Source organism: Apiospora phragmitis, assembly GCF_038363925.1.
Source record: "Apiospora phragmitis strain CBS 135458 chromosome Unknown utg000010l:1.0-9815664.0:9184709.0-9829525.0, whole genome shotgun sequence".
In the NCBI taxonomy this organism is placed as follows: domain Eukaryota; kingdom Fungi; phylum Ascomycota; class Sordariomycetes; order Amphisphaeriales; family Apiosporaceae; genus Apiospora; species Apiospora phragmitis.
The window spans coordinates 436,338-460,682 of record NW_027117410.1 but is presented as its reverse complement, the minus strand read 5'-3'; the positions used below and the strand labels follow the sequence as shown (position 1 = coordinate 460,682).

Here is a 24,345-nt window from a genome sequence, read left to right as displayed (position 1 = left end):
CAGGCTTGTACTACCCATTCAAGACCGTTCGTTCAATCTGGTGGGTTGGGTGTGGTAAGCCAAATGCAAATTAGGGAGAGTTCTTGGCGGAATCTTTTGATCCAGCCCGCCTTTTTGGTCTTCTCGTTACTAGTGACCTGCCGTGCTCGTCTGGCAACGAACAGGGCCAAAAGGTGACGGATTGGAAAGACCTCACAGTCAATCGAGCTTCAACTTCGGAGTACTCGCTTAGTTACTTGGTCGCGGAACAATCGCCGAGTCCACTCGTTGGTGATGAGGATGGGGATGTCTCATCTCCTGGCGATTTTTTCTGGGCCGCCGGTCGGAACGTCCCAAAACGGAAACCCCGCCCGTCTGCGTCTTCTTCCTTCTTGCTCTGGCTTTCCGCAGCAACCCACCAAAGGAAGTATGTAACATGCCCATCTTGCTGACGACATTGGAACATTGAACCCGCAGCTTTTACCCCGCGATCGGCTTGGAAGATCGATCATGGGGGGGTTTCCCCAGTCCAATATCTCGGTATGGAGATGAAGGATTTCTGGAAGTGATCGAGCTAAAACGGCGGTGTTTCCATGTTCTGAGACTCCGGCGCGCTAGGTAGTCCAATGAAGCCCTATTGACTTACACCATTCCACAGAGGGCCGTCCAGGTATTAAAGGATGCAAGAGAACCCTGAGATCTGAGCCCCGACAGACAATGTCACTTTCTTTTCCCGTAGACTTGTGACACATACGCAAACACATATATATGTCCAAAATGCAGAGATCACTACTTATACGTAAGGCATCGCCTATCATCGCAACGCAGACACGTATGATAGCCATGTCAGCCACCCAAACCCAGACCCAGACTTCCACACCATCATCATCATCCCCCACCAGTAAGCGCGAAGGCGACATCTCCGACTCCTTCGTGTCACTATCCAACACCAAGCGGCCCCCACTGCCCAAGCGTTTCCTCGAGCTGAAGCGCTCTCTGGTCCAAGGCCGCGAAGATGCCGTCATCGCCAGCTGGGGCCGGCTGCTGCATCGCCTACGGACCGAGAACGACTTGGTGGCGGCCAAGGGGCCGGGCGTCGTCCCCGTGCTGCAGTTCAAAGATCTCGAGGAGCAGCTCCCGGCCCTTCGCGAGGAGCTCCGGAAGCGCGGCGTCGCCGTCATCAAGGGCGTCATCCCCGCGACGAGGCGCGCGCATATAAGAGCGAGATTGAAGAGTACGTGAGGCAGAACCCGTCTACCAGGGGTACGTACCTACCTATCTATCTGGCTTCCATTTCAGCATCGTTGAACTCGCAGTAAACTGCTTGCTCACAATCCCACCAAGTTGTGTGCTTGCTTGCTGACATATGTGCTTCCCCAAAGCCTTCCCACCAGAAGACCCCCAAGTCTACGAGCTGTACTGGTCCGCCCCCAGGTCAAAGTCCGGGCGCACCCCAACTTCCTGAAAGCCCAGACCCTGCTGATGCAGCACCTATGGCACGTGTCGTCGGATGGTGCTTTGGTCTCGACCTTGCAACCCCTGGCCTACGCGGACCGCCTACGGATTCGGCAACCCGGCGACGCCCGGTTCGCGCTGGGCCCGCACATGGACGGCGGCAGCGTGGAGAGGTGGGAGCGTCACGGGTACGGACTCGGTGGCGCCTCTGGAAGTGGTGGTGTCTACGAGGACGTCTTCGCGGGCCGCTGGGAGGCCTACGACCCCTGGGACGCGGCCGCCCGCGTCGGCGCCGTCAGCGACAACTACGCCGGGCTGGGCGCCTGCTCCATGTTCCGCATGTTCCAGGGCTGGCTCAGCATGAGCCGGACGGGTCCCGCGAGGGCACGCTGATGGTGAACCCGCTACTCCAGCTCGCGACGGCGTACATGCTGCTCCGGCCCTTCTTCGAGCCGCTCCACACCAAGACGACAAAAGAAGGACAAGGGTATCTGGATGAGGAGAACTGGCGGTTCTGCGACGGCGACGCCATGACCAGCGCGCTGCAGGGGGCCGAGCCCGGGTTCGGCCAGGAGCTGAACGCGGCGCTGCATCCGCACCTGGACCTGGAGCGGACCATGGTGCACATGCCACCGGTGGAGCCGGGCGACTTTGTGGTCTGGCACTGTGACAGTGAGTAACCTACTTAGTTTTTCCCCACCGTTTACTTGGGAGAGGTGTCGTGAAAAAAGGGGAGCCTAGTAGGTAAAATTGGCTGACTTCTCCTACCTATCTTTAGCCATCCACGCCGTTGACAAGGTGCACACCGGCACGTCCGACTCCAGCGTGCTCTACATCCCCATCTGCCCCGTCACCGAGAACAACGCGCGGTACCTCGCGCGGCAGCGCCAGGCGTTCCTGGACGGCACGCCCGGGCCCGACTTCCCTGGCGGCGCGGGCGAGAGCGCGCACGTCCACAGGCCCCCCACCGTCGACTTCCTCCGCCGGTATGCGGACCCCGAGGGCTTGCGAGCCATGGGGTTGGAGAGGCTCGAGGCGCATCCCCAGGATCCTGTCGGAGCTCAGAACGTCACGAAGCAAGCCAACCAGATATTGGGATTGTGAATCTAATTTTGTTTCTTTATTCATTATTGGTTCCAAGTACAGCTATCTTGGGGGTTTCCAGCTCTTGTTTTCGTCTCATCTCTGCCGTCCTGAGAAGAATTCATCACATCAGACTGGCTAACTCCCACTCCGTATACAAAAAGTCAACAAACACCACACCGAAGGGCACCGAATGAGACCAGGTCAAGCCGCTCGCTACGTCCAAACCCTGATCCGTAGTCTGTCATCGTTGGCGGCCAGGCACATCCATGCGCGCCTTTACTAACTGGCACACCATCCCCTCATTACCCAAGAGGCGTTTTCCAGCGAGCCATACGACTTTCGTGATAGGGTACCTCCGCGATGGCTTGGGCTCCTAAGCCTTGGTGAACGTCTTCATGAACTCGGCCATGTAGTCCTTCTTGCCGAGCGGGACGCCCTGGCCGCGCAGCAGGGCGTAGACCATGTTGAGGTGGAAGTAGGCCGTGGGGACGGGGTAGCCGAAGACGTAGTCGCGGGCCGAGGCCTTGAACTCCTCGGGGCCGAACTTGCAGGGGACCTCGGTCTTGTCGCGGCCGTCGACCGAAGCGCGGTCGACCTTGGCGAGCTCGCCCAGGTGGGTGTCCAGCAGCTCGTAGCACTCGGACAGCGAGTACTCCTTCATGGGCGTGTCGACGGGCGAGCCGCCGGTGACGCGCTCGATCAGCTTGCGGCCGGTCGCCACGATGATGAAGACCTGCATGCTGAGGGGAGCATGTCCTCGGCGATGCGCAGCTTCACCAGCTCCGAAGTATCCTTGCCTTGCGACTTGAAGTGCTCCTCGCCCTTCTTGAGGATGGACTGGGTCGTCTTGGTGATGTCCGTGTAGACGGGGATACTGACGTCGTAGAGGGAAGTCATGATTGGGCAGAGTGGGATGATGTATGTGGTTGTGGTTGGCGGTTTGTTTGAGTTCACCGATTTGAAGTTTGGAAGACTTTTGGGGTTGTTGATGTATGTGCTGTGATGGATGGGGGGAGAGAAAAATGCTCTGGAGGGATTGTCCTTCTTTTATGTATTCCCGCGGTAGCAATCAACACGTCTGCTCTTTCCATCCAGTGTTCCTGAGAATCCCATGGAACGTCATGTCGATAGTAGCTACTGCACACACATGCAGTTGCAACCCCGCCTGCCCGCCATCCATCCCCACCACGATCGGTCGCTGCTAGGGGTCAATCAGTCCGGCTAGCTTTCACCGCCTCCACCTAACACGTATGCTATACCTAATAGAACATGGGCGAATCGCAGAGCCATCGAGGTAGTCGGGCCCGTTGGAGGCGGGGCAGACAGGCAGGCGCTATGTGTTTCAGTGCCCTGGATTTCTAAGCAAGACATCGGAAGAGTGAGACGTCGCTGACAAATGCTATATAGGCAATTGCTAGTGCAGGTGTGTGTTTGCGCCGTCCGAGCAACGAAAGTAACATGTCAGATTGAGGTGAGACGGCATCACCTTTGTCCTCTCCTCCGTGCTGCTACAGTGACTTACTTGCCTCAGGATTGTTTTCGTGCAATTAATACTTGGCCATAATGTGCTTTGTGGATACAAATGGTCGAGGAGGGGCGAGCTTGAAATGACAACATTGGTATAGGAAATGGCAACATTACAGCTCGACTTCACAACTACACCAGCTCCATCTTGGCTGCGTGATTAGACCTAACCTACTCCGTAAAGAAGGAGCCCTCGTCCAGACGTACACACCACGCCACACACTTGAAGCCCATCTGCCGTTTCGGCAAATGTAAGCTCCTCGACATCCGATGCTGATTGTACCCTTGAATTGGATTGATGCTGGTTGGTTGTTGCATCGGTGCACTGCACTACTAGCGACCTCGTAGGGCGCGCTCCGTGCCGCCTTGGCTGGCCTAGACGCTAAGCAGCCCGCTACTAGCGAGCCACTAGCATGCCCGAACCCGTCTTGATTTCCAAGCAACCTCAATCCTCTCTCATTGGGCTCTTATTAATCCAGCGCGCATCACTTCCGCCGGTGCCCCTATTCAAGCGATACAGCCTCCGTTGGTGCCAAGCAAACCACAACACCAGGACCAGCAATGTCGCTCCAATCAGCGACGGCACCAGGACTGTGGTAGCGTTGTCCGAGACCTTGAAGGCAGCCCCGTCGAAGCTGAAGAACGACGTGCTTAAAATGGACTGGGTTTTCGACACTTGCATTTCAGCTTCCACGCCCGGCAGAAAACGATTTATTGGACATTCGTTATGATATGAACACTTACCGACACGAAGGTTCCCGGTAAGAACAGGACCGTCACGAAGGCCAGTGTAGACATGGCCGCGCTTTCCCGCCGCGCTTGAAAGGCAATCTGCTGATTTGCTAAGTGGTGCATCTTGACTCTCTTCGTCAGCCGCGTTGTGCAATGTACACAGGGGTGGGAGCAGCAACAAACCAGTTGAATGTGGGGTTTATCGTTGACGTTCGATATAAAGCTGTTATGTTGTTCAGTCGAGACGCTATCTAGTAGCGGAAAACAGGGACACTTATAACAATCCGGTTTGGTCTTGGCCATTCGATTGTTCCGTTAATATAGCCGACAGCTCAGATTGACTGTGGTTTGGAAAGGTTCCTTCTACGTGTTAGCTTTGCCTTGTTGCATTTGTCTCTTCAGTCGCACCGAGCCTCTTCCCGTCTCCAAACAGATGCAGAGTGGTTCGACAACACTGGGCATCACAACACTTCGCTGCGGATGTGAAGCGCACATCAAAACCCGTGCTTGCGGCTGTTTTAAGGAAACTCGCCATTGGATCGTCTTTGTAAGGGGATCTTGTGAAATTATAGGTAGCACGCGGTGTTGGGGGGGACTTGAAATGTTGACAGAGTCGAGTCCGCTCAGCCCGACCATATGCACTGGTAGACATGATATGTGATGCTGGCAACATACGAGCGGGGTTTACGCCATCGGGCACAATTCCAATGCCACGCTGAGCCTTGGAGCCTTGCATCTCTTCATCTGCTGTTTTAGCCGGCATTTCCACCACGTTGGAGAACGACACGTCACACGAGCCTTTCCTACGAGATTCATCGAATGTGGTCTATTCATACCTCGCAGTCTACCGCAGTGTATATATGATAAAGCAAAGGGAAATTAGTCTAATAAACATCACCATCATTGTCCCAGCACCATCCTCCACACCTTGGTCGCCTGCTCGTTGGCCGTGAACAGGATGCCGCCCGCCATGACGGTCCGCCCCAGCCGCATCACCGTCCCGCGCCAGAACCCCCTAAACACACCGTCCTCGGCCACGATGGCGCGCGCCGCGTCGAGGGTGCCGCCCACGGCGCGGGCCTGCTGCACCTTGGTCTTGACCGTGTCGAAGGGCTGCGTCGCGAGCGTGGTGATGGTGCCGGCGAGGGCGCCGTTGGCGAAACTCACGACGGGGCCGTCGATGTCGATACGGGGGACGCCCTTCTCCTTATCCGCAAACCAGGCGGACCGCCGCTCCCAGTCCTTGAGGATGCTGTAGGACCCCAGCCGGAACCCCGTGGTGCCGATCTGTTTGAGCGTCGTCGTGACGTAGCCGGCGTACAGGGCACGGAGGGCGCCCTGCTCTTTAGTTAGAGTAGCTAGGCAGTGCCACGGCGACCGGAACCGGCGCGACGTCTTGGCGTCGTCGATCAGGGCCGTCTTGATGCGCTCCGTGGGGGTCACGATCACCGTCGACGACACCACGCCTGCGACCATGCCCGACGCGATGGACTGGGCGGGGCCTAGGGTGTGCGTGACCGGGTCCTCAAACATCTTGCGGATGCTGTCGAAGGCGACGAAGCGGACGGCATCTTTGCCGATCGAGCCCTGGGAGGTGGATTCCACTCAGTATATACTGTCCATGGAGTTGACAAAGCGAGTCACCAGCCACTTCCGATGTAAGATGATACAGGGGCTCAGATGCGATGGAGAAGTACGGACCACTATCATAGTCGAGCAGCCCTTGTAGAGCGCCGGCAACCCTTCTCGCTGGATCACATTGCCGACGACGCGGAACGGGTTCTTGACGCCTTCATGGCCGTACAGTTGCACGCGCGTCTTGGCAAACTCGAACGGGTATGTGCAGAAGGCTTCAATACCACCCGCGGTACCGCCGGCGAGAAGGGAGATCAGTGGTGACGTCCTGCTGTTGGCGTCAGCCACCATGGTGGGGTATGCGCGCAAGAAGTTGGCTGGACCGGGAGCAGGTTATGCGGTTTCATGAGCGCCGGTGCGGGTGACGAAATTTGGTGAACAGTTCAGTAAGATAAAGTCTGGTCACTTGAGTAAAGTATGTGTGGGTAGTAGTGTAGAAGAGAGAGTGCTGGGCGGTTATCAATGCCTCGGCTTAGCGATGACGTCAGTTTTTAGGGGTCTTTCGTGTTTTTGCGGAGCACTTTCCGGGGCCCCAGAGCTACTAAACCCACGTGAAAGACAGCCTTTACCAACACGTCCTGGTTAGCGAATAGCAGTAGGTCCTGCAATTTCGGAACTGCATGCATCTGAAAATCATGAGGTTTTTCATTTTGCGCCCGACGTTGCTCAAGTAGGATTGCCAGGTCTTTGGCTGACTTTGTGAAATGAGCCACGCATCGATTTACACACGGTCGATAAGACGTATGTCGATTGAGAAGGCAAGTTGGTAGTCAACGAAGCGCACTTTAGCGGGAACACCACATGGAAGCATTTTCTGTCACTGCTTTTATCCGTTCCCATATTTACATAAGTCCATCATACTCAGTACTCTTCAGTCTCACTGAAAGTCTTGTAGGGGACGGGAAGAGGCACGTCAAGTTTACGGACACGGTTCGGGCCGTAGATGTCAGCTTTCTGGGTTTCGGGTATGTCATTAGTCAAGCGCGGATGGTTGCGATACGTGAACGGGAGAAGTCAAGTAGATGGCTAACCTTTGATGCTGGCTCATCTGGCTTGGGCATGAAGACAGCCTTGCCGTCATTGCCAAAGTACGCGAGATCCTGTACCGAAACATCATCACACATCAGTTGTTGGGTTTACCAATCATGGGCAAATCGAGAAGTAGTTGTGGACTTACCTTCTCAAACGCAACCTGGTTCTTGTCGGCGAAGGTGATCCAGTTCTCGCTGAACGGGGCGCGGGAAACCTCGAGACATCGGAAGTGCCAGATCTTCCACTCGCTGTCCTGCTTGAGGAAGTCGAGCGCGTATTGGCACCACACCCAGTGAGCCCATCTATCTCCTCCCCTGAATGTAAGCATGCACATAGGGGGGAAGAAGGGCGCAGAAGAAGAAGGAGGAGGAGGAGGAGGAGGAGGAGGAGGAGGAAAAGAAGAAGGAGAAGAATGGAAATGGCCTTCGACTTACACCCGCTTCCCCTGCACATTCTTCTCCACCGGCTCATACAAATTCTCCGGCATCGCCGTCCCGACGTTCCCCGGCTCCGCCAGCCCAGACTCGAGCCCCGCCATGAGCCAGAACCCCTTCGCCGTCTCGCCGTCCGCGGCCACCTCGACGGTCGGTGTCGTGGTCTGGTGCAGGATCAGCTTGCCCGCGGGCGCGGGGCGCCCCGTGTGGTACGCCATGACCGAGTCGTAGTCGGTGTAGACGCCGACGTTGGTGTACTGGGCCCGGATCCCGGGCGTGCCGCACGCGACCCAGAGCGGCTTGATCTGTTCGTCCTGGAACACGTTGTGGAGGTGCATGTACCGGCTGAAGACGTTCTCGACGGTGCCGCGGTCGTAGGCCTGCCAGGGAAAGGATGGAAAAGTAAGTCAAAACGTAACGTAGAGCATGAGACGGAGGGGGGTTCATTGTTGGCTTTCGCCCATTCACCCGCTGCCACCCAAATGTTGGGGCTATCTAGAGTTGAAAAACATTCACTTACCCTTTGGGCCAGGCGCTCGGCGGCTACTACGCGCGCTTCCAGTTCCGCGAACTTGTCGGACATGGCTAGGTAGTGTTCTTAGACTGTGGGTGTGGATATGTGCTGGGTGGTTACTGGACCGCGTCTACCTCTTAGCTAGCGACAGCCTCCACTAGGCTATATATCGTTCCAGCGGCCTTCCTTACGCAAGCACTATATTCGTCACGGATCGGGTTGTGGGGGAGGGGAAAGGGAGGCCTTCCAGGGGACCTTCCCCATACCCCATGGGGTTGAAAAGCGTTCCGGTGTCCCGGCCCCCGCAGTGGGCGAATGGCCAGGGATGCTCAATTCTACTTGGAGAGATTTGCATCATGCATGAGTGAGGTGCTGCACCCTTGGTGCACACACCGAAGGTCCTAGGATACCATGGTGTGGCTACTCTATTTGAAAGAGCCAATCAAGGTCATGGAGGTATGTATGTATATAGCTGTCCCGAATATTGGGCAACCCCCCTCATTCAAACGTGAAAACGCCTGAGAAAGGGTTGTCCCCTGGTCAAAGTTGAGTAGAAGGGCCGCGCAAGCTTTCACATTTATGAACCGGAAGGTGGTAGTAATCAGCATTCTTATTGCAATTCTAGCTGAAGCTAACTTGGCGAGATCTTGGTGTACTTCGGGGCGATTGTAAAAGCTGGGCGCTACCGCGTTCTCCGAGTCGGCATGAGGCCGCGTCGCCCGCGCCGCCATCCGGGCGACTGGCAAGCCGAGAGATGCAATAGATAGCCGCCTCGAAGGGGAGAACTCTTTCCCAGCAGTAGCACGTATGAACACCTAAGCTGTGTCTCGCCCCCATTCCTCCAGCGTATCCCGTATTAAGTATTATGATATGCCCTGTCCTTGGCCCCAATGCATCCTGGCCCCGTTCAGGGCTTTGTGAGTGATGCTTCCGTCGTTTTTCACTGCCCTGCGCAACCAGAAGGGATTTCCCTCTCCCATCCACTCATTCACTCATTCCCCCTCCCCGTCGCTCTCCCCTCCCCCATCCGCCGCCCGATACTCCTCCAAGCCGTGCGGGTTATTTATGATGATACCATTCCACCGAATAATCTGCGGCTCGCGCCCATCGCGCTGATCGAACTCCTCGAAGAACCCCTCCGCAAACACGGCGCCGCCCGCCCCCAGCACCTTCGGGAAGAACCCCGACGCCGCCGTGTTGGTCTCCTCCCACCCGAAGCCCACGCCGTCGAGCAGCTCGGCGCCCGGCTCCTGCCAGCCCGTCGCGATGGGGAACAGCTGGTGCCGCCGCATCTCCCGGGCAGCGCCCACCACGACGCCAGCCACGCCGTGATCGCCTCGGTACCGTACCCCTGGCGCCAGTGCTCCTTCTTGAGCAGGACCTCGGCCTCGGGCCAGCCCGACCGCGCCATCGTCACGCAGTCCGGCAGCCCGGCCTCGCCCACGAGCTCGCCCGTCGACTGCAGGAACGCGCCGACGTACCAGTGGCCCTGGCCGTCGTCCTGCTGCAGCTGGTCGAGCTGGCGCCGCGACTCGTCGCGGTCGCGCGACGCGCGCCCGCGCAGCATGGAACCCCGCTGGGTCTCCTCCCGCGACCGCAGCTCGTGGAAGGCCTCGAGATCGGAGGGGACGAAGGGCCGCAGCACCAGCCGCTTCGTCCGCAGGTGCGGGCGCTCCGCCAGGCCCGGCATCGGCCGCACGGGCATGCTGACCTTGTAGCTGAACCACGGCATCATGCTCCGCCCCTCGAACTCCTCGTTGTCCAGGGCGAACTTGATGGGCTCAGGCCGCGCCTGCATCGTTTGGGATGATGATTCCATTTCGTGTATAAACAAAGTGTTTTATTTGTCGTGTGGATGTGGGTGGCAGATTCTATGGGTGGAGTGGCGACACTAGTTGCCTATCGTTATACAATTGTCGTTGTTCGTCGTCGTCGTCTTCGTCCGAATGACGGAATCATGAGGTAATCGCGTAATGAGGAGTTGAGTTCTGCTAGTCGTCTAAATGGGAATAATGGAAATAAAGGGTTGCGAAGTTCCGACGAAACGGGGAGAAAAAGTATATCTCTTTTTAATCACACATCGAGCAGCCAGCACATGACATATGTCAGTTGGGCCAAGCAAAGCCAACTCCGAGATAAGTAATGAAGATCACCGAGGTGAAACGAAGAGCGAAGATGAAGCATGCATATATTGGCCAGGATCACCCCCTCTTCTCTCACTCGTCCGAGTCTGGTCCCGTCCCCATCTTTTGCGTGATGTGCAATAAGATCCGACGTTATTTTGGAGGGTCGCACTTAACCTGAACCATGCAGTCGGGAAGGGGGAGTCCAGAAGCAATTGAGCCCCACGCCGGCTGGGTGAGACAGAGAGACAGGCAGCAGGGCAAATTCCTGAAAGTACTGTAAGGGATAGGGGGACCCTTGGTCTTTGCCTCCATACATGACGACCGTGGGCCGGTTACGGGCAACTGGCGACTGGAGCGGGTTGTTTGGAACCAGCCGCCCCTATCTGGAATCCGGATGGCACCGGCAGCTTCACCCGAAGCGGTATGCACCGCGTAGATATCATGATTCATATCCACGTACGACTGTACGGTGTTGTTTGCTTCGAAGTTCGCTTTTCAGGCCCTGTTCATAGCTATGGGTTATGGGTTCGAATTTCCCTTCAATGTAACACTGTTGGGTTTTGTGCGTACGAGACGAGACGGCGGGGGCACCAACGCACTTGGATCTCCCAGAAGACGGCACCGATCTAGTCAATCCAATCTCCTACTGACCAGTACTTGCAATGTCCCTACCTCCTGAACAGAGCCGATCATACGTCGAATTGAATACCGGCTCTCTTAAGATGGTCACTTGGAAATAATTACCCACCTATTGTAATTTGTCTTTGTTTATTGCGTCGAGTATTATATCAAATAGAAAGATTGCTCTATTCCCCAGGTAGTGAGTGCGAAGGTCCCTAATTTCAGCTATGGTCCTGTAGTAACGCCGACTTGCCGACCTGCCCCTCCGCTGCTCCTCTGGCGTTCCCTGTGGTTGGATTAGGCCGTGCATATCAAACCCCCATCCCAGCGGATCAGTGGCGCAACCCGTGACCAATCAAACCCGTGAAAACCGGCCGAGTAAGCTGTGGGCTGCGGGCAGTGGACGGGCAGTCTTCAGCTTATTACTGTACATATGTAGTGGTTGGTCTGGTTATCATGACCAATGAGGTACTTGTAATGTGGCATTCAAAAGGGCAACCCCAGCCAGAATCGTGTCATGCTTTTGATTATCCGCGCCAGCGATCCTAGTTCGGATCCGGGATCCCCAGCCGGTTCCAGCTCAGAAAGAAACTCTATTGCACATTTTACCGGATATCGGTCCTGTGCACGGTACTTGATGTGGTATTAGCACTCGCCAGAGCAAGGATCACCTCCTGCAGCAAGCGGTGAAGGCTCCTGACTTGTCGTATTACGACAAGTATTACCGAGTAATGTTACCCATTTTGCTGGAAACCAATACTAAACCGTTTCGTCGTGTAGTAAGCAGAGTCCCATTGTTAGAGAGCAAGACTCTTGGGTCTACCAAGTCAACATCATCCATTTAATAAAGTTTCTGTCGTCCCCAGAATTATGCCACCATAAAATCCACGAATAGCATACCCACGCCCAATCTACTGCAGTAGTGCATTCCCGTCCATTTATCATCAAGGTTATCTAGTAGGTGTAACGGTAGTGCGGGCTCTCGTCACCGAGTTCCGTCATCTCCTCCTCCGAGAGGTGCTGGTGCTCGGGCGCGACCTGGCCGGCGTCTCGCCGCTTGTTTTCACGTTGGAACCAGAACCAGAGGAAGCTGTAGATGCTCACGGACATGCCGACCATGCTGAGCGATACGGCATTGCCGCGGATATACCTGGGGCCTTCGGCGGTGAGGCTACGAGGGAGGTGGTTAGCGGGAGAGGCCCTCATTTCCGAGTGACGCAGCACATTGAGGAAAGAAAAGAAAAAAAGAAGAAAAAGAAAAGGAAAAGAAAGAAAGAAAAGAAAAACAAAAAAGAGAAGAAAAAAGAAAAGAAAAACAAAAAAGAGAAAAGAAAGTAACAAGATGAAGAATCCCGAGGATGCGCATGCGCGGGAAAGCGGCACGTACTAGATGAAAGGCGCCATGATGCCAGATGCGTTGCCAATCGTGAGGTTCATCCCACACGCCGTGGTGCGCTTGCCGTAGCGGGGGCAATTATTGGGCAGCTGCGCAATTCTTCATTAGTACGGTTATCTCAATAGGGTTGTAACTTGACACAGTTCATTTCTTCTTCTTCGGTCTCACTTACCCAAGCCAGCGGCAAGCCTACGACGATGTAGAGACCCATGGCGATCATGAAGCAACTGCTGAGTGTTAGCACACACATCGTTCCGATGGGGTTGGTTCCCATGGGATTTGGGAAGGGATGTGACATACCCAAAGTATTGCACCCCAGACGGGGAATTGGACAAGAGGATGCCATAACCCACGACGCTCACGCAGCCGAAGATGACGACGAAGACGGCGCGCCGCTGCACGCGGTCTGAGAACCAGGCTGTCGTCATATAGGCCACGGCGCCGAGGAAGTAGCACGGTACGGTGAGCAGCTGCACCTCTGCCGTCGACCAGTCCCCAAGATTTTTGATAATGGTGGGCAAGAATGTCGAAAAACCTGAACTCATCAGCGACTGCACACTATGGCTTTCTCGCCCACTTCTTTCTAGGTAAGCGATTCTTGTGATGTGAACAAAACTAACCGTATAGCATCGTGTCGACCCCGAACTGCGCCGCGCAGAACAGCCAGACCTTCCAGTCCTTGAACGCGGCCAGCATGTCCCGGCTGCTGTACTGCTGCGCGGACGCGGTGTTGCCGTACCCGCGCGTCAGCCGCGCGGCCATGACCTTCTTCTCGTCGTCGGTCAGGAACGAGGCGCTCTCGGCGTCGTTGGGCAGGAGGAAGAGGATGGCGACCCCCAACACAACGCTGGGGAGGCCCTCGAGGATCATGATCCAGCGCCAGCCGCCGAGGCCTGCGACCCCTTGCATGTGGCCGATGCCGTAGGCGAGGAGGCCGCCGAAGGCGCCCGCGATAGCCGCGGACACGAAGAGGTAGCCCACGCGCAGGGCCAGCTCGTGCTTGGTGTAGAAGAACGTCAGGTAGACGTTGAGCCCCGGGAAGAGTCCCGCCTCGAGCGCGCCCAGGATCAGCCGGCACGCGATCAGCGACCCGAAGCTATTGACTAAACCCGTCAGCGTCGCGACGATGCCCCAGGCCGTGATGATGAAGGCGAGCCAGCGCGACGGCGAGAAGGGCTTCAGCACCAGGTTGCTCGGCACCTCGAAGAGCAGGTACGTCACGAAGAGGATGGAGACGGCGATCTGGTACTGGTTGCCCTTAAGGCCGAGGTCCTCCTCCAGCCTGTAGAGGCGGGCGTTGCCGATGTTGACTCTGTAGTGGTAGGCGCGTGTTAGTGTTGGTGGCGGGTTGCGAAAACCCTCTCTCCTTGCTAAATTGCATGGTTTTCCTTACCTGTCTAGAAAGCTGAGTGTGTACGACAGCATGACCAGGGGCACGATGCGCCGGTCCAGTTTGGCGACGAGCTTCTTCTCGTCGACGGCGCTGTACGGAGCCTCCTCGTAGGCAAGCGGGACGGCGGAGTTGGTGACATCGGCGCCGTCGCGCTGCGCCTCAATCTTGGATTCGGAGGCCGTTGGAGACGCCATTGCGCTAAACCAGCAAGCAAAAACCAACGCGCGGAACTTTCGAGATATATAAAACAAGACCAGGGCAAAATAGAGAGAGGGTATGCCCAAAGCTCTATATATATATAAGGCAAAGAAGCAGAAAAGAGAACCTCAATTCCTCAAGGCTCTCTCCTCAAGGCCGTACAGGTTTTTCTAGGAGGTTTCACTTGCAAGCCGTGACCCCCGGATTCTGTCCTTGCGCAGGTGGATGACAAACGTGGAGATGGGTGCTCCAGAAGTCCGCGATAAAGATGTATCACTGGGGACTAGGGGGGCAAAAAGACGGCAGAAGGGGACCAAACAGATCGAGGAAGTAGGGGTCCCTGCTAAGCAACGGCGTTCATGGCCGGCATGCGGGTGCGCGAATAAGAAAAGGTGTTTGGGTACACACCTTTAGACTTCCCGCGATATGTACTTGACCTGCGGGTGGTGGGCATGGTGAAGGATTTATAGAGTATCCGCTCTACTGTCGCGATAACTAGTAGCCAACGCCAAAAGAGAAAAAAAAATGGCAAAGCTAGGAGAATTAGATAGGCGTTAACCTAGGGACTACTCCGTAAGGCAAGCAAAAGGTGGTAATCGTATACAGTCAACCGGCCACCCCACGGTCTGGGCGGCGACTCTTTTTTTTTTTTTTTTTGCCCCGTCCAGGGAGTCTGTTGGAGCCGTTGGAGGGGTAAGCTCCAGCGCCCGTCGCAGCGATAGCACATTAGCGATAGCGAAGTCGGGTTCACTAGCGACGTGAAACCGTCACTGGCGGGGCAGCGGACTTCCACCGCCGCCATGAACGGCCGGACGGCACGCAGCAGATCATCAGCATTGGTACAGCTGGTGGCTGATAGCTGAGTTGAAGCTGAAATTGGGTAGATTAAGAGTTGGCATCTCCAATTCGACTGATCAACGGTTCATGGGCATGTTGGAGTAATATCCGACTTTCACGTCATAACCAACCGACGTTAGCTGGTTGACTTGACGGAATAGATCTATAATCTATCTCGGTGTCATCATCCGAGATGAGTTGGGTGAGACATGACAAGGTGGCTTTCTGTTCATTGGTTTTTATGTACCAAGATCAGAGCCTTTGTTTCTATCGCATGCATTTGGATTTGTCAAGCTTGACTTGCTCGCTTCGCTTCGCTATCGTGCACACACCTTCAACTCGACTACAACTAGTCCCACAACGGCTCTCCAACTCGGCCCAGCTCCCATCCTGTACTCCAACTACGATTGACGCACCTGTCCCTGATTGGACCCTTTTCGTTGTACTATCAACTAACCTAACCTAGAGATTCTTTCCCGGCCACCCTAACAGCTCCAAGTGCGACGATCTTGGGCGAAATCGTTGCTCAATTGTAAATGACTGTATCAACATCCAGTTAATCAAGCACAACAACACATGATTATGGGACGTTGCCTGCGAAGAATAGTCCCGCTGCACCGATAGGGTTTCCGAGCTCTCGGTGCTGTGAATAATAGTATTGAATATCTTTTACCTCTCATTCCGACCTTCGGTCCCCCGCTGGAGGGAGCCAGCAGACTGCCATGGTTCATAGTGGTACTGCTTTGCCGGGTTTCTATTATTAAACAAACAAACGAACCCGTCCGTCCGTCTTACCCTGACAGCCGAATAACGGGATACACCCGTTCGCCATACTCGTCCCAATATCGCGGCACGCTCGCACCACTACCCTCGTATGGCAAGAGGTCGCCGACGAACATTTCCTCCACCACCTGCCAGATCCTCCTGCGGTTGCAAAGTCCGATGGACGCCGGAAAACCACAGTAGTAGTAGCCTTGCCTCGGATCCCATTGGTTACAGAAATAGTCGAGTTTACTTTTCGCCACCCACGCGCCCCGGCTCAGGATCCTCACCAGCTGCTCCCAATCGATCTTGGTCTCTCTTTTCCGCCCGTACTGCTGGACATACCGCAGCACGGCGGCTTCGTCAAGGTCGTGTAGAAACGGTAGGAATCTCTTCCCGAGCAGCATGTTGCGCCACGCCTCTCGAGGTAATAACCGCGTGCGTGTCAGATGTAAGTCGTCGCACGAGCTCAAGAGGTCAAGAATATGCTGTCGGAGCTCTAGAGGAAGGTTCAGAAACCGATGACGGAATGCTTCCGTCTTAGGGTCGGCGGCATTGTATTCCACTGGTTGAACATAATAGTGCAACTTGTCGTGCAACACGATGCTTAGGTCTGGGGTCGTCGTCGGGTTCTCAAGCAACTAAAAACAAACAATAGTCAGCACTCAAGAGTTCCTGCTGCCATGGTGGGGAAAAGGTTATATGAAAAAAAGAGAAGCCAAAAAGAAAGAAGAAAAAAGTCCCGGAATGTCATTTTTTTTTTTACTCATGGCTTACTTACCCAGTCGCCATAATTGGTCCGAAAGGGATCCCGCCAGTCACTTCCCGGGTGCGGCTCGGGTTCCATGAACAGATAGTAAATGTTCGTTGCCAAGCTACTGGTGTCCCTAGCCCCCACCACCTCGCCGCCCATCAACAGATTGTCGTAAGTATCGTGCCTCATGCGCAGCACCTTCCAGAGCGTGCGCATCGACCGCACGCGGACGGGACGCCTGGATTTCCGCATGGCCATCTCGGTGATATCGAGACACGCCTCATGCACCACGATGCCGTACGGCGTAGAGCCCCGGTGGCGCCCGCCGGCCTCGTCGAGACCGGCGCCCCAGTTGGGACGGATGCGAGACCCGTCCCTTTCCAGGATGCACTCGTCCGTCGTCGTCACGGTGACCTTGTCCTTCTGGATCTCCTCGTCGTCGCGCGCGAACGCCAGCTCGGGGACGCCGGGCTTCTTGCCGGCGCGGTAGTGCTGCTCCAGCGTCTCGAACTCCTCGGCGGGGTCGCTGAGCATCACGGCCTTGCTTAGCCATTGGAGCTGTGTGTCCTCTTGCTGCCGCTGCCGCTGCTGTTCACGTAACCCCTCTACCCCGACTTCTGCCGGCCGCTGAGGCGGCGGCCGGACTGGGCATCCGCAAATAGCGCAGAGCATTGATGGCGGCGCTCGGTGATGAACATATACTTATTGATCGTTTGGGGTTTACAAGTCAAGCGTGAAATGGAATGTACGAAGTCTTTGCTACATATGTGGCTAGTGTTCTAAGTTGCAGCTGTCGCTAATCTATTTCATACACCTGCCTGATCGGGCACCTACGTCTGTACTACACCACCTGCATATATCCCAGGTTAGAGAAGAAGTACAACATCTCGAGAGGGCCAGAAATCAAGTCTGATAGTTGATTGAAGCCAGTAAAAAGGATTGTTCCTACCCAAAGTTCAAGCCGATGCTGGCTGGACAGTAGTGTTGTCTTGGTAGATACTGGACCTACTTTCCATAGTGTGCTGCAAGTCCGCTAAGAAGCAAACCAGGCCTAATTATCGCTTGTACGGGCCGTGCCGACCATCTCTAGAATGAAGAGCAAGAACTTTACCTCTTGATTTTTATTTCTCGTGTCTTTTTTGGAAACCTCCATATAATGTATAGGTTGTGACCATCTTTGGTAGGAGTAATAAATACTCCGAACCTGCGTGCCAAGAGCGAAGCTACCGGGTTCCAAACCCGCCTTTTTAACAGCAGATGCCATGGAGATAGATAACCCGTGAGCAGGGGACTTGATAGGCAGCCATCTCACATCATCTCGCTGGCATCCCGCGCCTATGGGACAGCAGCGGCTGTCTCGCTACGGGTTACAGTCAGACAATTGTTGCATTGGCATGGGGGGACGGACAGTCCCGTCATCCTTACCATCCTTCTCAATTAAGTTGCAAGTGGAAAGCCACCGAAACTCCCCGAACACGTGTCCCCCCCAAGTGGTGAAGTCCGGAGGGTTGGGAGTTACCTCTGTCCCATGTCTCTCGCCTGCTTGCAATTGCTACTGCCTCGGGTTCTTTCTCACTTTGCCAACTCCCCTTGAAAGGCCATCGTCCTCCAATTGCTCTTCGGTCTCTCTTAGTTTCGGGACCTCGGTACTTTCGTTCTTGATGTTGCACCTTAAAAGTATACCTTGCCTTCCTTACTCTTACTTACTTACTCATCATCCGTAAACACCGAGGAGGAAGAAAGAGCAAGACAGTTCCTTTCGGCCTACCACCACCACCACCATTTCTATTAATAAGATAGGATCACACACGCAAATAGCCATGGAGAGCCCCGACTATCTCCTCAAGATGCGCAGCCTGCCGCGCATCCTCTGCCTGCACGGCGGCGGCACCAACGCCGTCATCTTCCGCGCGCAGTGCCGGCAGCTGTCGCACAAGCTGGAGCCCTACTTCCGGCTCGTGTACGCGGAGGCGCCCTACGCCTCCAAGCCGGGCCCGGACGTGGTGTCCGTGTATGCCGACTACGGGCCCTTCAAGCGCTGGCTCCGCTGGCTGCCCGAGCACCCCGAGGTCGAGGAGCGCGCGGCGCGCGAGGCCATTAATGAGTCGATTAGGCAGGCCATGGACGACGACGACGACGTCGCGTCCGGGCCCTGGGTCGGGCTGCTCGGCTTCAGCCAGGGCGCCAAGCTGGCCGCGAGTTTGCTGTACCGGCAGCAGATCCGCGTCGACCGGCTCGGCCAGGGCAGCAAGGGGACCACCGACTTCAAGTTCGCCGTGCTGATGGCCGGGCGCGCGCCCATCGTGTCGCTCGACCCCGAAGTCTTCCACTCATCCATGCTGGGCGACTGCGCCGAGATCGCGCTCAAGGGCCCGCCCGACCTGTGGGAAGTCGCTAACGAGGAGCACGTCCTGCGCCTGCCGACGATCCACGTCCACGGTACGTTGGATGTCGGGCTGCCCCTGCACCGCGAGCTGCTCGAGAAGTACTGCAGCCCTGAGTCGGCCCGCGTGCTCGAGTGGCCGGGGGGGCCACCGCGTGCCGCTCAAGTCCACCGACGTCAACCCCTTGGTCGATCAAATGCTCGATGTGGCGCGTCAGACGGGGGCGCTGGCTCCTTGAGGGGAGGGGTTCGGTGGTCTATATTCCTGTGGCACGTATGATGATGTGTGTTATGTGTGGTTTTCATTTGCTTTCCATCGGACGATGGCCCAGATTAGGCTTGTGGTTTTAGACATCATGGCGTTTCGGTTAGACTGGAGTTTGCCTGTGTCAGTTTTATCCCAAAGAATTCCCAATTTCATCTATGCATCTTGGAGTGTCCTGTCTTGTCCTGTCTTGAGGCAAGTGGTCAGGGGAACCCATCTCATCCACCCGCTTCTTGAGCCCCTGCAGTCAACAACTTGACACATGCCACCAATAGTCCTTCGGCTGCGACTGTGCTTCCCTACGCCATGTTTCTGACAGGCTCGCAACGCTTTTCTTTCAGGTTGTCCATGCTGCCGAAGAAAGCTGGGTAAGTGGGATGGCTTGATTCGATTGGGGTTCCATTACAAGAACAAAGCCGTGAATACTTCGTGTCTACATGCATTTAAGCAAACAGGCATCGGTACCATATACCCAGCTCTGGGGGATGCCTACACCATAAACTATTGGACATAGTGACCATCCTATCCTAGCCATTCAACTTTCAGGGGTTCCTTAAAGTAGACCCAGAAGAAGTGATACTATTGTCTTCCACTGCCAGGTTTTACTCTTGGAACTATATACTATAGGGTATCTCTTGTGACGTATGCAGTGTGACAGGTGCGTCTGCTAGCGAGGTCCTCGTTTAACTACACGGAAACAGTTGAGGCTCGTGACAGCCACATTTCTGCAACTACCAGTCCTTAGCCTAGGCTTCATGCCTACATTGACTAACGACAACACCGGGGCCGATCTCGATGGCCTACTGCCAGCCCTACCGCTTGCTCGCGGCTTCTTTGGCACAGCTGAGGCGACTCGACAGCGGGAAGTGTTTGACGAACGTGACCTTGACGCCCTATCCAACTTGTATATTTGCCAAGGGCTTCGGCAATGTGCCAAGAGGTGGAGACAAAAAGGGTGTCTTGGTCTGCAGCCGCCTTAACTCCGTGTATCCAGCTTGGCTCTCCCGCAGTGGAACCTTGGCCCGTCAGTTAGCGTTATGGATCCCGCCGCTCCTTACATATCGTCACTGCGCCCTACGTCTCTTTTAACTGTCGGCGCCATGGTCTTCGGCGTGTTGCTCAACTCTTGCTTATCACGGCAATGGATAGCCGGACTTGGCACGCGTCGGCGGGAACGCCTATGGGTCGGATGGAACCTCCTCGACGTAGCCGGGTATCCGGTGGGCCCTCTATGGAATGGAGCGGCGTGGGAGAGAGAGCTATAAAGGGCTATGAAGCTGCAGCTACTATTACGGTTACCGTAACCTGTCTACTCTACCGCCAAAAGGAGCACCCGTCCAGTTCAGACCGATCAGTGTGCCCAAGAATCCCCCAACCGTACGCTATTCTCACCTTCGATCCATAACTGACTTCCTTGGCCCGCCCGAATCGACGACACCCCGAGCACCGCTAGGCTGCGAGTCTTGGTTCCCAAGGAGAATGGCGAAGAACAAGGAGGTTGCTCCTCAGCATATATCAGGCCAAGCCAACGAACCCCTCTCGTGGCCCGCGCATGCGCTGAGCTGGGAAGATGTCCTGAACGAACTCGGCACGGATGCGCTCGACGGACTTAGCGCCGACGAGGCCGAAACTCGGAAGTCCAAGTTCGGCCCCAATGAGTTGGGAGATGCGGAGGGCGTCCAGCCTATGAAGATTATCATCGCACAGATCGCCAATGCCATGACCCTGGTAAGTCTCTCTCCGAACTATGCTCATTTCTATATAAGCATATACTATTCACTCCCAAATTGAGTTGTGAATGGAGCATGATGAAATGACACTAAATCGGCTTCTAGGTCCTGATATTGGCCATGGCCGTCAGTTTTGGTATCCAGTCCTGGATCGAGGGCGGGGTCATCTCCGCCGTCATCCTGCTCAACGTGGTCGTCGGCTTCTTCCAGGAGTACTCGGCGGAGAAGACCATGGACTCCCTGCGGTCGCTCAGCTCGCCCACGGCCACGGTCGTCCGGGACGGCAAGTCCCAGGTCATCCCCTCGGGCGAAATCGTACCGGGCGACATTGTGGAGGTCAAGATGGGAGACACCCTGCCTGCTGATATCCGGTAAGCACGCACACACACACTTAATCCTTGGCCGTCTGCATCAGCATTATACGCACGCGATGGAACTAACCATGCATCAATCCAAAGACTGGTGGAAGCCAAGAACTTCGAGACCGACGAGGCCCTCCTCACCGGCGAATCCCTCCCCGTCCGCAAGTCCCAGAACCAAGTCTTCGACGACGCGACCGGCCCGGGCGACCGCCTGAACATCGCGTACAGCAGCTCGGCCGTGACGAAGGGCCGGGCGCGGGGCATCGTGTTTGCGACGGGGACCTTCACCGAGATCGGCGCCATCGCGTCGGCCCTGAACCAGAAGGAGTCTAAGGTGCGGCCCGTCAAGCGCAAGGCCGACGGGCAGCGCACCAAGAACCCGGCCCGCTACCTCGAGGCCTACACGCTGACGCTCGGCGACGCGCTCGGCCGGTTTCTGGGCGTCAACGTCGGCACGCCGCTGCAGCGCAAGCTGAGCAAGCTCGCGATGCTGCTGTTCGGTATTGCCGTCGTGTGCGCCATCATCGTGCTCGCGGCCAACCGCTTCGATTCGCGCCAGGAGGTCATCATCTACGCGGTGGCGACTGGGCTGTCGATGATCCCAGCCAGCCTGGTCGTCGTGCTCACCATCACGATGGCAGCCGGTACCAAGCGAATGGTGCAACGCCATGTTGTGGTTAGTGGCTCTCCTGAATTCTTCATCCCTAGTGTAATGTGTCTCAACAGCACGATTGGCTTTTTCCTCTCACTTCATCCTCCCCCTTTAGATAGAGTGGCACTAACACCCTGAGCCCCATAGGTGCGCAATCTCAAGTCACTAGAAGCCCTCGGCGCCGTGACGGACATCTGCAGCGATAAAACGGGCACCTTGACCCAGGGAAAGATGGTAGCGCGTGCCGCCTGGGTGCCTGGCATGGGAACGTACACCGTCGACACCTCGGACGATCCCTTTAACCCAACCATCGGCTCGATATTGTTTGACCCCAGCAAGCCTACCGACATGGACCTCAAGAACTCCCAGGGAGGAGGCGGCGCCAGCAGCGACAACCGCCAAGCCGACCCAGCCCAGCTCCTGGAGGACAGCGGCGCCAATCACCTCCAAGACTTCCTGTCCGTCGCCACCCTGGCGAACCTCGCGACCATCCACGAGAGCAACGGGACCTGGCACGCACGCGGCGACCCCACCGAGATTGCCATCCAGGTCTTCGCCCACCGCTTCGCCCGCAACCGGAGAGACCTGGTCGGGGACGGGACCAAGGCCTGGACGGACGTGGCGGAGCTGCCGTTCGATAGCGACGTCAAGCGCATGAGCGTCATCATGCGGGAGAATGGCACGGGAAAGAACTGGGTCTTCACCAAGGGCGCCGTGGAGCGCGTGATCGAGGCCTGTACAAGCTACTCCTGCGGCAACAATGGTGATGATGCGGATGCTGCGGATGCCTCCTCCCGCGACATGACGGACGCGTACCGCGAGGAGATCCTGCGCAACATGGAAGTGTTCGCGGGCATGGGCCTCCGCGTCCTCGCCTTGGCCAGCCGCCCGGTGACCGACGACGACAAGATGGCCGCGCGATCGGACAGTACCGACGCCGAGGTGGACCGCACCACCGTCGAGCGGAACCTGGTCTTCCGCGGCCTCGTGGGCCTGTACGACCCGCCGCGCGCCGAGTCGGCCCCCGCGGTGCGCAGCTGCCACGAAGCCGGCATCTCGGTGCACATGCTGACGGGCGACCACCCGGAGACGGCCAAGGCGATCGCGATCGAGGTCGGGATCCTGCCCTCGCAGGTGGGCCGGCTCAGCGCCGACGTCGCCGCCGCCATGGTCATGACGGCTGGCCAGTTCGACGCGCTGGCCGACGACGAGATCGACGAGCTCCCGGTACTGCCGCTCGTCATCGCGCGGTGCGCGCCGAGCACCAAGGTGAGGATGATCGAGGCGCTCCACCGGCGGGGGAAGTTCTGTGCTATGGTAAGTGGCCCCCCCCCCTCCTTTTTCTGTTTTTTTTAACGTCTTTCAGCGTCACTTGTATTTGGAACTAACATACGTTTCTTTTCTTCAAGACTGGCGACGGTGTTAACGACTCACCCTCTCTCCAACGTGCCGACGTGGGTATCGCCATGGGTCAAGCCGGATCCGACGTCGCCAAGGACGCCTCCGACATTGTCCTGATGGACGACAACTTCGCCTCGATCGTGTCCGCCATCGAGGAGGGCCGCCGCATCTTCGACAACATCCAGAAGTTCGTCCTCCACGTCCTGGCCGAGAACATCGCGCAGGCGGGCACGCTGCTGGTCGGCCTGGCCTTCAAGGACAGCAGCGGCCTCTCGGTCTTCCCGCTGGCGCCCGTGCAGATCATCTGGGTCATCATGGTGACGTCGGGCATGCCGGACATGGGCCTCGGCTTCGAGCGCGCCGTGCCGGGCATCATGCAGCGACCGCCGCAGAACCTGAAGACGGGCATCTTCACGCTCGAGTTCGTCGTCGACATGGTCGTCTACGGCCTGTGGATCGCGGCCCTCTGCCTGGCCACCTTCGCGCTCGTCGTGTTCGGCTTCGGCGACGGCGACCTCGGCGAGAACTGCAACGGCGACTACTCGGCGTCGTGCGATACCGTCTTCCGCGCGCGCGCCACCACGTTCGCGACGCTGACCTGGTTCGCCCTCTTCCTCGCGTGGGAGATGATCGACATGCGGCGCTCCTTCTTCCGCATGCAGCCGGGCAGCACGCGGTACCTGACGCAGTGGACGCTCGACATCTGGCGCAACAAGTTCCTGTTCTGGGCCATCATCCTCGGCTTCGTCACCATGTTCCCAGCGCTGTACATCCCCGTGCTGAACCACGCCGTCTTCAAGCACACGGGCATCAGCTGGGAGTGGGGCATCGTTTTCATCGCCGCGGCGCTCTTCTTCGCCGGCGTCGAGAGCTGGAAGTGGGCGAAGCGCGTCTACTTCCGCCGCGCGGCCCGGAAGGCCCAGGGTGCCGTCTGGAAGGACCTGGACATCGAGGAGCGGGTCTTTGGCGAGTATCTCACCGGCAGCGGCTCTCAGGGGGGTGACGTGGAGAAGGCGGCCAACTCGCCAACCAAGGACAGGGAATGAATTACGGAGGGGGGCGGGAAGCCCCGAT

General features: G+C 56.8%; 10 protein-coding genes across 10 annotated transcripts; 3 read left to right on the top strand and 7 right to left on the bottom strand.

Annotated features, from left to right (window-relative positions):
- Window positions 1-822: 822 nt before the first annotated feature.
- On the top strand, window positions 823-2,538 carry PG994_012735 (uncharacterized protein; the record flags this gene model as incomplete). The annotated part of the gene is made up of 4 exons (XM_066864144.1): window positions 823-1,217; window positions 1,362-1,812; window positions 1,848-2,106; window positions 2,213-2,538. 4 exons carry the CDS (start codon window positions 823-825, stop codon window positions 2,536-2,538), a joined length of 1,431 nt encoding a protein of 476 aa, XP_066710292.1.
- Window positions 2,539-2,893: 355 nt separating this feature from the next.
- PG994_012734 (uncharacterized protein) lies at window positions 2,894-3,417 on the bottom strand (the record flags this gene model as incomplete). The annotated part of the gene is made up of 2 exons (XM_066864143.1): window positions 2,894-3,253; window positions 3,298-3,417. 2 exons carry the CDS (start codon window positions 3,415-3,417, stop codon window positions 2,894-2,896), a joined length of 480 nt encoding a protein of 159 aa, XP_066710291.1.
- Window positions 3,418-4,489: 1,072 nt separating this feature from the next.
- On the bottom strand, window positions 4,490-4,899 carry PG994_012733 (uncharacterized protein; the record flags this gene model as incomplete). Its single annotated transcript, XM_066864142.1, has 2 exons — window positions 4,490-4,705; window positions 4,789-4,899. 2 exons carry the CDS (start codon window positions 4,897-4,899, stop codon window positions 4,490-4,492), a joined length of 327 nt encoding a protein of 108 aa, XP_066710290.1.
- A 777-nt stretch (window positions 4,900-5,676) lies between these two features.
- Window positions 5,677-6,702, bottom strand: PG994_012732 (uncharacterized protein; the record flags this gene model as incomplete). Its single annotated transcript, XM_066864141.1, has 2 exons — window positions 5,677-6,363; window positions 6,478-6,702. 2 exons carry the CDS (start codon window positions 6,700-6,702, stop codon window positions 5,677-5,679), a joined length of 912 nt encoding a protein of 303 aa, XP_066710289.1.
- Window positions 6,703-7,272: 570 nt separating this feature from the next.
- PG994_012731 (uncharacterized protein) lies at window positions 7,273-8,460 on the bottom strand (the record flags this gene model as incomplete). The annotated part of the gene is made up of 5 exons (XM_066864140.1): window positions 7,273-7,365; window positions 7,443-7,511; window positions 7,589-7,757; window positions 7,878-8,257; window positions 8,398-8,460. The coding sequence occupies 5 exons, from the start codon at window positions 8,458-8,460 to the stop codon at window positions 7,273-7,275; spliced, it is 774 nt and encodes a 257-aa protein (XP_066710288.1).
- Window positions 8,461-9,383: 923 nt separating this feature from the next.
- On the bottom strand, window positions 9,384-10,189 carry PG994_012730 (uncharacterized protein; the record flags this gene model as incomplete). Its single annotated transcript, XM_066864139.1, has 2 exons — window positions 9,384-9,668; window positions 9,698-10,189. 2 exons carry the CDS (start codon window positions 10,187-10,189, stop codon window positions 9,384-9,386), a joined length of 777 nt encoding a protein of 258 aa, XP_066710287.1.
- Window positions 10,190-12,092: 1,903 nt separating this feature from the next.
- Window positions 12,093-14,121, bottom strand: PG994_012729 (MFS general substrate transporter; the record flags this gene model as incomplete). Its single annotated transcript, XM_066864138.1, has 5 exons — window positions 12,093-12,309; window positions 12,526-12,623; window positions 12,707-12,761; window positions 12,835-13,074; window positions 13,928-14,121. 5 exons carry the CDS (start codon window positions 14,119-14,121, stop codon window positions 12,093-12,095), a joined length of 804 nt encoding a protein of 267 aa, XP_066710286.1.
- A 1,632-nt stretch (window positions 14,122-15,753) lies between these two features.
- Window positions 15,754-17,150, bottom strand: PG994_012728 (uncharacterized protein; the record flags this gene model as incomplete). Its single annotated transcript, XM_066864137.1, has 2 exons — window positions 15,754-16,365; window positions 16,506-17,150. The coding sequence occupies 2 exons, from the start codon at window positions 17,148-17,150 to the stop codon at window positions 15,754-15,756; spliced, it is 1,257 nt and encodes a 418-aa protein (XP_066710285.1).
- A 1,148-nt stretch (window positions 17,151-18,298) lies between these two features.
- PG994_012727 (uncharacterized protein) lies at window positions 18,299-19,141 on the top strand (the record flags this gene model as incomplete). Its single annotated transcript, XM_066864136.1, has 1 exon — window positions 18,299-19,141. The coding sequence occupies one exon, from the start codon at window positions 18,299-18,301 to the stop codon at window positions 19,139-19,141; it is 843 nt and encodes a 280-aa protein (XP_066710284.1).
- A 1,464-nt stretch (window positions 19,142-20,605) lies between these two features.
- On the top strand, window positions 20,606-24,317 carry PG994_012726 (potassium/sodium efflux P-type ATPase; the record flags this gene model as incomplete). The annotated part of the gene is made up of 5 exons (XM_066864135.1): window positions 20,606-20,854; window positions 20,962-21,227; window positions 21,315-21,894; window positions 22,018-23,187; window positions 23,280-24,317. The coding sequence occupies 5 exons, from the start codon at window positions 20,606-20,608 to the stop codon at window positions 24,315-24,317; spliced, it is 3,303 nt and encodes a 1,100-aa protein (XP_066710283.1).
- Window positions 24,318-24,345: the final 28 nt, after the last annotated feature.